Source organism: Leiobunum rupestre, chromosome 2, assembly GCF_980474605.1.
Source record: "Leiobunum rupestre chromosome 2, qqLeiRupe1.1.hap1, whole genome shotgun sequence".
Taxonomy (NCBI): Eukaryota; Metazoa; Arthropoda; class Arachnida; order Opiliones; family Sclerosomatidae; genus Leiobunum; species Leiobunum rupestre.
This window is the reverse complement of record NC_143385.1, coordinates 71,254,414-71,268,296: the sequence shown is the minus strand read 5'-3', so window position 1 is coordinate 71,268,296 and position 13,883 is coordinate 71,254,414. Positions and strand designations below refer to the sequence as shown.

Sequence of the window (13,883 nt, the reverse complement as noted above, 5' to 3'; positions counted from 1 at the left end):
ATAATTCAAACAAATAATAATGTATAATTAATAATTCAAACAAATAATAATGTATAATTAATAATTCAAACAAATAATAATGTATAATTAATAATTCAAACAAATAATAATGTATAATTAATAATTCAAACAAATAATAATCTATAATAAATAAACTATAATAAGTAATAATCTATAATAAATAATTATAATAAATAGTTATAATAAATAGTTATTATAAATAAATATAACAAATAATTATTATAAATAAATATAACAAATAATTATAATACATAATTATTATAATACATAATAATCTATAATAAATAATAATCTATAATAAATAATAATCTACAATAAATAATTATAATAAATAATAATCTATAAATAATTTTAGGAAATGGCAACGTCAGTGGATTTGGAGCAGTTCGTCGTCTGCAAATTGTGAACGAAGACAATCACAGATCAAGATGTTTTCTATAACTATTTAGTTAAGTTTTAAAAAGTATTTATTGGCGGGCTCAGGGCCGTCATGCGCCGAATTTTAGAACAAAGTTGAACATTTGCTCAATGAACGATCTTTGTAAAATTACCGAAAATGAGCAATTAACTGCCCATAAAATATTTCAATAAAATAATTGTAATTTTAAACAAAGAAAAATCTCGTTGCTTCTAATTTATAATGAATGAATATTTTACAATTTACAATGGATCTCGCAAGAACCTGGTAATAGATATTAGTATACACAATCATTAATTGCAATGATTAAAATAAATCTAGTCACGAGTTTTCCGAAATATTCAACCATGACAAAAATAACCACGTTATTATTTTTGGAGAGGAAGGAAATTCTAAAATACATTCGTGAAGTCATTTTGAGTAGCTTTAAAGGGGAACGGCCAAGCTTTTCCAAATATCACCTTATTTGCATATCAAAAGATCAACAAGACGTTCAATATACTTACACGTACCTTATTTTGTCTTGGAAAAATGGTTTTTGGTCTAAAAAGTTGAAACGCAAAATAACGCCAAGTATTTGGGTTTGAATTTTCGCCGCCATCTTAGGGTGTATCGCCAGAGCCAGCAGCACCTTAGTGAGCGATTTCGGAACTATCCTAACTTTTAAAATCGCGAAATTTAGGCTTAGGTCTCGCATAAATGGAACGCGCCGCGCGTGAAAAACAAATCTTCAGCAGCGCGTGCTTTTACGTTGTTTTTCTGTCTCACCGATTGCTCACCAGGTGTAGCAGCGGACGCGCGCTTTTCAATTTCCCGAATTTATTTTATTAAAAATTAACCGTTTAATATTTTTTTATGCGGTTTTCGCCATAAATTTTAGTTTTTAACGGGCTATAGGGCTATCTAACTGCTTAAAGCTTGACCCTTTAATATTTAAGTGATTATTGCCAAAAACGTATAAAATAACTTTCGCTACAGCCAAGCCAAACTAGTTAGTAAGTCAGCCTGGTATCTAAGCTATAAAGGGTAATAAGCACCACCTTAAAGGGGCTCCAAAGTTCGGTCGCAAATAAAAAGAAAATTGAGCATGATTTTCATCCCCCTCAACCCCTCACTCGCCCTTGGCAGAGGCGGGCAGAGTCAACCGTAAATTTCGCACTTTACTGACTTTAAACACATTTTGCCACCGAACTTTGGGGCCCCTTTAAGCCCAAGTCATCTAGCGACTTATTATGCCTTTTAAACAGGTGGCCGGGTTGCAATGCGTAGGCGGGTGGTGGCAAGCCCTTCATGCCACGCGAGCCAACAGCTCCATTCTCTAAGAAATCGGGGGAAAACCCCTTTTTAACACGTACACTCTTAAAAAAAGGGTGTATTTTCAAACCTTTAAGGGTTTTATCTTGTCCCATATTTAACACCTTAACAGGTTTATAAAGGAGGTTATTCTACACCTTAAAAAGCAGTTTTCCTGCTAGGGTGTTTATTTACACTGTTTGGGGTGCTTATGTCCTCCGTTTTGGTTCCTTTGTTAACAGTTTGTGGTATAAAACTATTCCCTTCAGGGTTATTATCTACTCCCTCTAGGGTACAAGACCACTCCTTTCAGGTTACCAAATGATTCCCTGCAGGGTTTTACACTACCCCCTTCAGGGTTCTACAATACTCCCTTAAGGATTCTATAATACTCCCTTTAAAGTGTTAAAATACTCCTTTTAGGGTACTAAACTACTGCCTTAAGGGAGCTACACCCTTACCAGGTGTTAAATCACTCAATTTACGGGGTAATATAACACCCTTTATACACCTTTTCAAGTTTTTAATTTGGGACAATAAAAATCCCTTTAGGGCATTTAAATTAAAGAGTGCTTTTTTACAGATATTACACCCTTAATATACCATTAAAACACCCTTTTTTTAGCAGTGTAGGTAGAGAATTTGCAAACCCTACGCAGAAGGAATGGTTTCGAAGTTAGTGCCACAAGCTGGAATCGAACACGCGTCCACTTGCTGCGAGGCGAAAGCGCTAACCACTCCGCCACCCTACCTTGTATGGCTAGTACGGGTAACTCCTTACATTTCTAACTCCGAACACTTTTCACTTTAAAAAAACATATATTAATATTGTATTGATAAATTTGGCAAAGAAATATCTTATTTAATAGCTTATATATAGAGAAATTCGGCACAAAATAAGTTAAAGTCTTGGATAATAGTCTTAAAAAGTTACGAAATTGAATAGCGCATGCCCCCAACTAATCGACTTAAGATAATGAAAATTTTAACTTCATAGGGCCAGGTAAATATGGTTTCTCAAATGATAGAAAACCAGTACCTAAACAATCTTATAACCACTACATTATCAACTGTTTAGACCTCAAATTGAATCAAATTTTTATTTAAAATAATAGTTTTTTTAAATTGACTGAACTTCGTAACGCCAAACACCCACTAATGCTAATTGTTCCCGCTTAATTTTAAATTAAATTAACACAAAAACATCTGAAATCTTTCGCCAACACCTTTATAAAATACTCTTTGGCATAAGTCCTGGTAAACCTAGCCAACATATTTGCTTGATGGTAAATCGAAAACGCAAAAAAAATGCCTTAGGCCTAGAGTAAGAGTTTTGGCGTCAACAGCTCAGGTTTGTTAAAATTTTAACCTTTAAAATAGTTTTTTAAGCTTTGAATATTAGAAATATAATATGCCTGGATTTAAATCTTGATTTCAACTAATGGGGTTAATTGGGGGAGATTTCTCAAATGGAAGATAACTTTTGAACACAGTCTAACCGAACCGTGACCATTTAAAAATATGGGTTTCAAACCGAGCTAGAATATTCTAGTAGAGGGTGAGTGAAACAGTTATATAGACGGGTTATGAAATCAGAATGAACACTCGAAAAATGAAGAAGAAAAATGAAGAAGAATGCAACCATTATAGTGTCATATTTGCATCAACAATAAGACTTAGAATTATCAAATTTGGTACAACTCTCAAATGAGCATTCCTCAATTGCTCTAACATACTCTTGAAGGGCTAAAACATACTTATAGGATTCAATGACACGAACATTTTTGGTATCTTCCCTTTCAAACAAGTTCCCATTCGACCGAATAATTTCACTTTTTCAGTCCAATAGGCTGAAAAGTGTAAAGGTCCCATTCAATCGAAAACTAGCCTTCCCATTCGACCGAATATTTTCGAGCCCAAAGGTTAGAAAATTCAAAAGTCCCATTCAATTTTGGTTAGGTCGGTTTAGGTTCGGTTTAGGTTCTCCGTAGACGGTAGTAAAATGGAATTTAATTTCGGTCAAATGGGAACAAAAAGATATTTAATTAAAAATTGCACATTTGGGCTACTTTCGGTCGAATGGGACACCCCAAAAAATGCATTCGGTCGAATGGGACCAAAGCAAAGTTTTAGCTCATCCGCGTGGAGACGAAGAGCCCCACCAAACACCGGGAGACAGACCATCACCCATCAAGACACACACGCTGAGTGTGGTTGCTAAGGTCAGCAGCGCAAAGTTTTCTCACTAACACTTTTCAAGGCCTATTAGTTTGGACATATAATTTGTCCAACTAATCGGCAGATTTTGACTCGCAATTTATTTAATACATTCAACTATTTGAAATTCAAACAATGAAATTGAGTTATTCCGTCACGTCAATGACGCGGGAAAGGCTAAAGCTAAGTCCTAAAATTTCATACAAGAGCCCTTGTGTGAACATGATATTGCAACCCACAAAAATTCAATATAAACGCATTTTTTGGTGACTGGGTGTTGACAGCGTGGAGTGACCGTTTAATTAGTATAGCTGATATGAACAATTAATTTGGCACCAATAAAATAACAAAGTCAGAACGATACTTCAACCAAGCTGAGGACCATGAGGTCTTTGAGGGAAATCCATAAGGACTGCAGCTATAGACTCTTCAACGCGCCTTCAAAATCGACCGCCATTACCTTACAGTCTACAGGGATGGTGATGAAAAAACCGGTTTTGGGGGGATGAAATTTCTGCGGTAGAAGGCTTGCTCGTTGGTTTTCTGTACGATAATGGCGGCGCCCAGTAAACGTTTCTAAAAAGAGTGTATTGGTTTTGAATCATAATTCAGTAGGAAAGTTGGAAATTCAGTAGGTTAAACACCGAAGAGTCAAAGCCAGGAATAGAGCAAGATTATACTACACAAATGCAGTCGGACTTCCAGTTCCTAAGGACCCTCTGCAACCTAGGAGGAACAAACACAGCACCCCACACAAGGAGAACGCAATCCGTCAAAAGTCTGGCGTACATTTTTCATTGGTTAGACGCTTCAGCGCCTGTTGCCGTTAAAAGGGGAAAATTTGGAAATTGTCTTCTCCCCTGCCAGTAAAATGGTCAGCGTAAAGGTTCGTCCAATGAAATTTGTACACAACACCGCGTTAGCGTGTTTAAAGGCTAACTGCGTTCTTCTTGTGTTGTTGCTTCTAGCTGAAACTAACTTTACTTAGAGATAATTTGAAAGGAGTGGGTAGGGACCGATTAGTTATACTATCACCATAAGTAACATAAATTTAAGTATGACACTCCCTTTTCTCACAACGCAAGTTCTTTAATAATAGTGTTTTTCGCCAAAGCCATATAAATCATTATGTGGATAACGACTGACAAAGCAATTGACTTTTGAATTTACGACTTTAATAGCTAGTTATTTTCAAATTTGAGACTTGAACGCATTTTTGGTTTAAATCAGGTTTTTTTTTTAAAAAAATATTTTACTTTTAATCTATTTTTCACTTTTGTTTAAGCCTATAAATATTAAAAGATTTTAACCTATCCATGGAAATTGTTTACATTTTTGTTTAAACCTGGGTTTTTTGCTTTAAATTTGGTTTTTATAAACACTGCTTTATTTTTCGCTTTTGTTTAAACCTATTATTTTTGGTTTAAATCAGGTTTTTTTAAACAATTTTTTATTTTACTTTTAATCTATTTTTCGCTTTTGTTTAAACCTGTTTTTTTGTTTAAATCAGGTTTTTTTAAACTTTTTTTATTTTACTTTTAATTTATTTTTTGCTTTTGTTTAAACCTGTTTTTTGTTTAAATCAGGTTTTTTAAACATTTTTTAATTTTACTTTTAATATATTTTTCGCTTTTGTTTAAACCTGTTTTTTTGTTTTAATCAGGTTTTTTTAAACAATTTTTTATTTTACTTTTAATCTATTTTTCGCTTTTGTTTAAACCTGTTTTTTTGTTTAAATCAGGTTTTTTTAAACTTTTTTTATTTTACTTTTAATTTATTTTTTGCTTTTGTTTAAACCTGTTTTTTGTTTAAATCAGGTTTTTTAAACATTTTTTAATTTTACTTTTAATATATTTTTCGCTTTTGTTTAAACCTGTGTTTTTGTTTAAATCAAGTTTTTTTAAACACTGCTTTATTTTACTTTTAATCTAATTTTCACTTTTGTTTAAACCTGTTTTTTTTTGTTTAAATCAGGTTTTTTTAAGCACTGTTTTATTTTACTTTTAATCTATTTTTCCCTTTTGTTTACACCTGTTTTTATTTGGTTTAAATAAGGTTTTTTAAACATTTTTCTATTTGGTTTAAATCAGGTTTTTTCAAACATTGCTTCATTTTACTTTTAATCTATTTTTCGCTTTTGTTTAAACCTGTTTTTTTGGTTTAAATCAGGTTTTTTTAAACATTTTTTTATTTTGCTTTTAATCTATTTTTCGCTTTTGTTTAAACCTGTTTTTTTGTTTAAACCAGGTTTTTTAAGCACTGTTTTATTTTTCTTTTAATTTATTTTTCGCTTTTGTTTAAACCTGTTTTTATTTGTCCATCTATTAACTGAATGTTCCCGCGTAGTACATTTATACAAGATTCGACCACCCATTACACGTATTCAAATATTTTCAAAAATCCAAGTTTTTGCACACTCGATTTGATGTTGTTATAATAATTTTGATTTTATTTCGGGATGTAAATTGCGGCTTCTTCTCCTGGTATTATTATCGCTCGCAGCTGATATTTATCTGCGGTATGTGGTTTCAAGTGGATGAATAAATAACCATATGTTTTCACCACGGATTGACGTAACGCGTCAACAAAGAATTTGGTATTAGCCCCTGAAATTTGTTTAGCTATATTTAGTGCAGTGGAAACTTATCAAGCCGAACGAAAAATAACGAGGTACTGTGAATTCTAATTGAGAGTTCTAACTTCTTTCAGGTGATAAAAAAATTTTTGCATGAAAATCAGTACGTGGAGGAGAAATGCACGACTTATTCTGTTAAATTACTTTGTCGATGCAGTGGGACTTTCTACATTGGATGGGCCCATAGAACGGATGTTTCATAACCGGTTTCATGTCTCTAAATGAGCTACAAAATAAACAGCCCAGTTTCTAATACCAAAGTTTTTACCTCTCCGAGGGGACATGTGTCAGATTTATAGCCCGGTGTACCTGGTAAGATTGAAACCACACCACCGGAGGTCTGTCATCATTATGCCCTACGCCAGTGTCCACAGACCCGGACACACGGCAAAACCAGCATGGGTAGCAGAACCCCACTACTGATGGTCGCGCCCTCGACGCAAGCCACTCAACCCAGCAGAAGGTGCAGCAATGGGTCGACCAGCCCCCACTTCGCACACAGCAGTGGGAATAAGAGCGGATGCTCTGGCAACGCCAGCCGACACCCCACCTAGAAAGGTAGAGAGCCAAGCCCTTTGGAAGGAGCGCCTAAAGGGGAACGGCGGGCACACGGCAGCCCGCATAACCCGGCACAGCTGGCACCGGAACCCAAAAGACCGGGAGACGGGTCCGCCGTGCCCTTATACGGAGGCCCGCAGCCCCACAGCAGGCAACTCAACCCGCCGAGATGGCCAGTTTGCCCGGCCCCTCTCCGTTAGCCTGGGCCGAAGCCCAGTTACCAGCCCACACCGGACCGAAGTCGGAGGTGGAGATAGGACCATTTGGACGGAGCTAACATCTCCCAGTGCGCCACCGCCCGTGCTGGGTTACAAGAGCCGGACCCCGACTCCCCGGTAAAGCCACCAGTTATTGCACACTCCGACCCCTCGTGGGCCGCCTCTCCGAGGGGGCCGGGAGTAGTGGCGTACTCCTGTAATCCCAAGCGTCTGGGAGGCAGAGTTTGTGGATGGCCGTTTGCGGAAAATCACCAATCCCCAACGGGTGTTCGGAATGCTTCCGCCACGGTTGTCCCCACCCCTGTCCCCACGTATACCCCCGTTGGCGTGGCCGTTACACTTATCTCACCCTAATTAATCAGTTATTGTGTGCTGGTGTCTGAGGCCTTGGGTCGACACCGATGTGCGGATGTCAAAAAAAAACATCTCCGAGGGGACATATTTCCCTAGGAGGGGTATTACTAGGGTTGTTAATTTTCCGGAAAAATAAAATGCGGAAAAATTTCCGAATTGCGGAAAATTTTCCGCAAATCGGAAAAATAAAAAATTTAAACATAAATTACTTTTCAAGGGTTTTTTAATGTTTTAAACTTTTTATCGATTTAAAATGACTAATATCAGTAAACATACTACAAAACATTAATAGTGTTACATTTCAACTAGTTTAAACTAGTCTATAGGTTTAGTTTTACTTTTAGATTAGAAAAAATGAGGAGAAAATGCGCTTTATTTAAATTTGCAAACAATATATTAGACAAATCATGGAATGAAAACGTTTTTAATATTTTTCGGAAAAATACGGAAAATTTTCCGACTTACAACACTAGGTATTACAATCACCGTGTCTGTCGGTGGGTGTGTGTGTCTGTCTTTGCAATTTCGAAAAGTGCTTTCTTTTTGTCATTGGGTGTATTATAATTTTAATTTGCGAATTGTACGTGAAAAATCTTCGACGTTTGGGACGGACCGAGTGCTGAGGGTTACTGTAAACGTCTCAACGTCCAAATGGCAGGGTATAGTACCATTTTGCGATCGCATAGGGCGGGTTTCGAACCCGAGCCCTCCTGCATGAAAGGCGAGTGTTCTACCACAGAACCACCGATACATGCCACAGTTGATTGAAAATTATAAGCTCAGCTAAAGCGGAAGAGTATATTAATAGTTTGTATCTCTCCGAGGGGACTATGTAACCTAAGAGGGGTTTTACAATCACCGTGTCTGTGTGTCTGTGTGCTGTGAACGCGTTACCGGATCAAAGTCCAAAACGCGTTACCGGGGTGAAGTCAAAAACCGTGTTTGCAGTTTAAATGGAGGCAAAACCACCGTCTGACGGTGAGCGTTAACGGATGAATTCGCGGTTGAGTTGGGTGCGTTTTTTTTTCGTCGCGTCGGTTTCAACTCAATTTTAGTGGAAAGTTTGTTGTTTTGTAATGTTTATGTGTCGTGTGGGAATATTGAGTTTGTGTTATGGTGGTTCTGGGTGATGAGTTTATTGTGTATGCGTTTTGTATGTGTGGGTGTTTTCTCTCCAACTTCTTCTTATTGACTTTTGGGACGGACCATGTGCTGAGGGTTTCGATAAACGTCTCAACGTTCAAATGGCAGGATTTCCACCAATTGTTTACGGTATTCATTTTAGTATCAATTTGCGATCGCATCGGGCGGGATTCGAACCCGAGCCCTCCTGCATGATAGGCGAGTGTTCTACCACAGAACCACCGATACATGTAACGATTCAAAGAAAATTATAAGCTCAGCTTAAGCGGAAAAGTATATTAATAGTTTTTAAAAGTCTTAGGGTCCGGTGCCGAGACTTTTTTAAGAATCGCAAAATAGCGATTCCTCGCTAAATTAACAGAAAGAGGCATGGTTTCGGAAAATCGCGAGCTTCACGCCAAATCGGTGTGCAGAGACATTGCGATCGCAAAATCGACAGGAATACGTTCTGTTTATTTTGCGAGAGGTCTACGGCAGTCGCTAGCCGCCGAAAAGCTCGCTAAAACAATGGCGGATTGCGCTATGCAAAGAGCTCGGGAAATAAATTGAGAAGTAAACGCTTTTTACCTACTTTAATAAGATAAATAATACAACACGGTAGGTCAGAATCTTTTAAATTATCAAAATTTGAGTTTCTAGCTCATTATCGCTTTCCGAAAAAGGTTTTTGTCACAATCATGATTTACGAAACAGAAAATTAAGCCAGCCACTCTTAGCAATTTTACAGGTAAGAATAAATTATAATAGGGAATCTTATACATAACTACTTTGGATGTATTCTAAGCCTTGGTTTATTTATAGATCCTTATTTGCTGGTAGTGTATGCAGTGGGTTTTAACTAATGAGTCAGTAATGACATGGTGAATTTGTTCAGCGTTTATACCAATTCATCTACCGATGTATTGGAATATTCAAGTTTATTGCCATTATTTTGTAGAGATTTTGGCGATTTTATCATTACATTTTGAAGTGATTTTGGGATTTCAATGTTAATTTACCATAGAGAGAGGTAAAAGATTTTGCGATTTTAGACAAAGTACGGGATTTTGGTAAATGTCCGACCCCTCGGTATTACCTTAAAAGTGTTTGTTAGTTAATTCAACACGCTTATATCATTTGTTACAATTGAGGGATCTTAAAATTCATTTTGCGCGTGAAAATACGCAGCCATGTTAGGGTATAAAAGCAGGTAAATAAGCCTGCTATACCTCACAATGTAAAGACACTGTCACGCGCAAAAACTTAATTTTTAAATCGGTCAATTTATACCTGGACTAGGCTATGTAAATGCCAGATAATTAAAAAACAACTTATATCAAAAAACAGGACCATTGTTTTACGTGTGATCAATATAGGATATTTCGCTAGAAATTGCTTTAGACAATTACCAATTTTTGTACACTCTTGAAATTGCTGTTTTTTATTTATTGATGTATGTTATAACTAGATGTATTTTAATTGCTATCAGCTAAGTTTTGAAATAAATATTTTCCTAAAAACCAAATGATACGGCTCATTTTCTAACAGAGAATTCTTTTCGGAAAATGTTGGCTTATAATAGTAATGAATCTTATTTTCATTCGTTATTTTATTGGTGTACCAACCATATTATAAAAATATATTTTTAAAATAACAAAACCATTAAACTGTGTAATAAATACAACCAATTTAATAAATAATAAGAGTAAGAAAATTATATAATCAGAACTAATTTGCATGCACTATTTTATTGCTTTAAAAAAGATTTTGGATAACCTCTCATTCTTCAGAAACTAATTTGCTTTCCCTTCGTGGCTATATTATATAAATATGTTTTAATAAAATAACGGATTTAACTATAAAAATAATAAAATTAGAGTAAGAAAATTATTAATAAGAAGAGCCAGGATTTCATCGTCAAAATTCAAGCCAACCATAACCACGTGATAGCTTTTTGCGTCAAAAATCGAGCTCTCCTATTGGTCCGTGACTTGGGTATAAAAATTCGTAAAAACAGCCTCGTCGATTAACAGGAATCGCTAAAACGTCTCTGCACCGCGATTTCGATTGCGAGGATCGCAAAATAAACAGCTCGCTAAATCTGAATCGCTAAATTGCGATCCTGTTAAAATTAACAGGAATCGCAAAACGTCTCTGCACCAGGCCCTAAATTGTTTTACGTATGAAAATTTAAAGGTCAAATCTTGTTTTAGCGCAGTCAGCAGAGATAAGATGGTTAAAGGGTAGAACCCGCGGGTGGTCCACCTAGTTAGTTTTTTGTAATTTATTTGGTTTTTTTAGTCGTTTATTTTTATCTATTGTGTGTTTAGCGTATTTAGTTTTGAAGCGTAATAGTTCATTTATGAAGAAAATTTCGAGTTGTATACATCGTGCTCTTACACTTATGTTGGTCTGTTTTTTAACTGGGTCGTCATTACTTCGTAATTTATTTTAAACGTTTTCTTGACGGATTAAGATGTTTAATGCAGTTCATCAATTGGGTTCGTTTGTTTTTATTTATAAAGAGCCCTTACTATTCCGTCTACGGTCATTTATTGATATACGAGCTGTCGTTTAGTCAAGTGGCTTTCTGTGCTTTGTGAGTGGTAAGTTTTTCGCTTCTTGTTAATTCATTTTTTATTGGTGTGGATATTTGGACATCTACGATTCCTAATGCAGTCATTGATTTCCTGGGTGTGCGAGATATTGGAAGTTGGACGGTATTGGTCTTTTTCATGTCACAACGTCAACAGGAAGTCTACGAGTCGTCCACTACCAGATTAGAGAGCTGCCGAGCAGCAAAAATACCATACCGTTTCCGGTCCGCTTTGTTTATCGTCCGTTATTTCCGTCCGTTTCCGCTCCGGTTTATTTCTAGCCTATTATTTCCGTCCGTTTCCGGTCCGCTTTGTTTCTTGTCCGTTATTTCCGTCCGTTTACGCTCCGTTTTTTTGTCGCCTATTAATGTTCAACAGATTTTGAATGCATGACTTAGACTCAGTCTGAAACAATTCGCGATCAACCATTTTGGAAAGTAAATCGGTAAAAACACAAAAGAATTAAAAAAAATTTATTACGGTTTACTTTTTCCATACTATCAGAAAAACTGAACTCGAATTGAATGTAAAACTAAAACTTTACCGCAAGCCGGGTCACCCTGCCAATTTATTCCCCCTTTTCGCTAAACGGTCTTTGTACCTTTTGCGATACTGCGCATTGATGTACGCAACGTAGTCGTAGAGAAAAAAGGCTTCAGTTGCAGTTTTGTTTCCCACGAGCCGGTGAAGAAGGCGGATGCACAAAAGGGGGATTATGATCTCACTGTCAGGGAAAGTGGGAGACCCAATCAGCAGCCATGAGAGAAATGAAAAACAACCGCTTCACCCTTTTCTTTAAATCGTCCCCGTCTTAGCGTAGCCAGCTCGTTGGAGAAGAACGTTCCGTTACAACGTTTTTTCGGAAATTTGCTCCGATCCCGTTCCGTTACAACGATTTTTCGGAAATTTGCTCCGGTCCCGTTCTGTTACAAAGATTTTTCGGAAATTTGCTCCGATTCCGTTCCGTTACAACAAATTTTCAGAAATTAGCTCCGATTCCGTTCCAGCGCCGCGGAACGGAACGGAGTCTGCGGAAACGGAATAATTTCTGTTGAAATAAAATGAACGTTAAAGATGCGGCAAGTATGTCGTAAGCGAGAAAAAAGCAAATACCCTCTGTAGATATTTCTTTCATTAAAATTTGCTTCGTATTATATTTAACTGATAAACGTTTTCTGTAAATAGGGTTAAATTCAATTGTGCATTGTTTTAGTACGTCTAACGCACTGTTGTAACTACTTAATTTATAATATTCTGAATAAATTATAATCGGTTGTTTCATCTCAATTATTTTAATTATAATTAAAATTTTATACCGGGCGGGATAGAACCGGGATTACGGTTTTAGTAAATAACTCTGAATTGCGGAGATCTATCTTTAAGGGTCATCTCGAGAAATTAATACCACTAGGGACAATTCTTCCTATATAGGAGAGGTATATTTTGGCTTGCCAACTTGTTAAAGTCTACATTTCTTTACGTATGAAATTTTAAAGGTCAAATCTTGTTTTAGCGCAGTCAGCAGAGATAAGAGGGTTAAAGGGTAGAACCCGTGGGTGGTCCACTTAGTTAGTTTTTTGTCTATCGGTACTTTTGATTCATTTATGAATACAATTTAAAGTGGTATACTACGCGCTTGTTTTGCGTTTTGTTTATTTTACTCGTAACATCGTAGTTTATTTTACGTTTTTTCTTATCGGCTTTAAATGTGTGATACATTTTCATTAATGTGGTTACGTTGGTTTTATATTTTGAGATATGCGCTGTTGTTTAGCCTTCTCTATTCAGTTAATGTTTATTTTGTGTGCGTTATAAGCCAGGAATTGTTAACGGTAAGGTGTTTTTGGTTTTTTCTATTACAATTTTCATTACCGTGGGTATATGGATTGACATTTTCTGGATTTCTAAATATTTGAATTACCTTGTTGTTTGATTGGGTTATTATTATATATTTTTATTGCATATTTCTGCTAATACAATGTTTATTACTGTGGGTATTTAGATTGAATTTTTCTTCATTCCTAAGTATTTTAATCAACATGTTACTTACAAGGAGACATCCCGAAGTGTAACCCACCGATTTTGTTCTAACTCGGGGGATTGGTAGACCTTCATGTAACTTGAAAAATCCTAAAGGAAATTTATTCAATGGGCAACCGTTTTGCCATGGCAACGAAAAATGTTTTTGACAACAACAAATTTAAATTTTCCCATTGAAAATAACATGGGATTCTGAACGATTCCTAGGGCCCCCCTGTGAAAAATTTTAACAAATTTCAAAATATTGAAAATGATAAAAATAGAAAAAATAGATATAAATTGACAAAAAAAACATCAAAACTGATCAACTTTTGATCAATTTGAGGTCAAAATCCCATGTTATTTTCAATAGGAAAATTTAATATTTTGTGTTGTCAAAAGCATTTTTCGTTGCCATGGCAAAACGGTTG

General features: G+C 36.0%; 1 protein-coding gene across 3 annotated transcripts in view; it reads left to right on the top strand.

Annotated features, from left to right (window-relative positions):
• Nucleotides 1-587, top strand: part of LOC149958928 (solute carrier family 26 member 10-like) — a 41,130-nt gene extending 40,543 nt beyond the window's left edge. For all 3 annotated transcript variants that reach the window (XM_090166284.1, XM_090166285.1, XM_090166286.1), the window contains one exon: nt 377-587. In XM_090166284.1, coding sequence (XP_090022410.1) covers nt 377-427 — 51 coding nt within the window. In that variant the 3' untranslated portion in view covers nt 428-587. The remainder of the gene's footprint in view (nt 1-376) is intronic.
• Nucleotides 588-13,883: the final 13,296 nt, after the last annotated feature.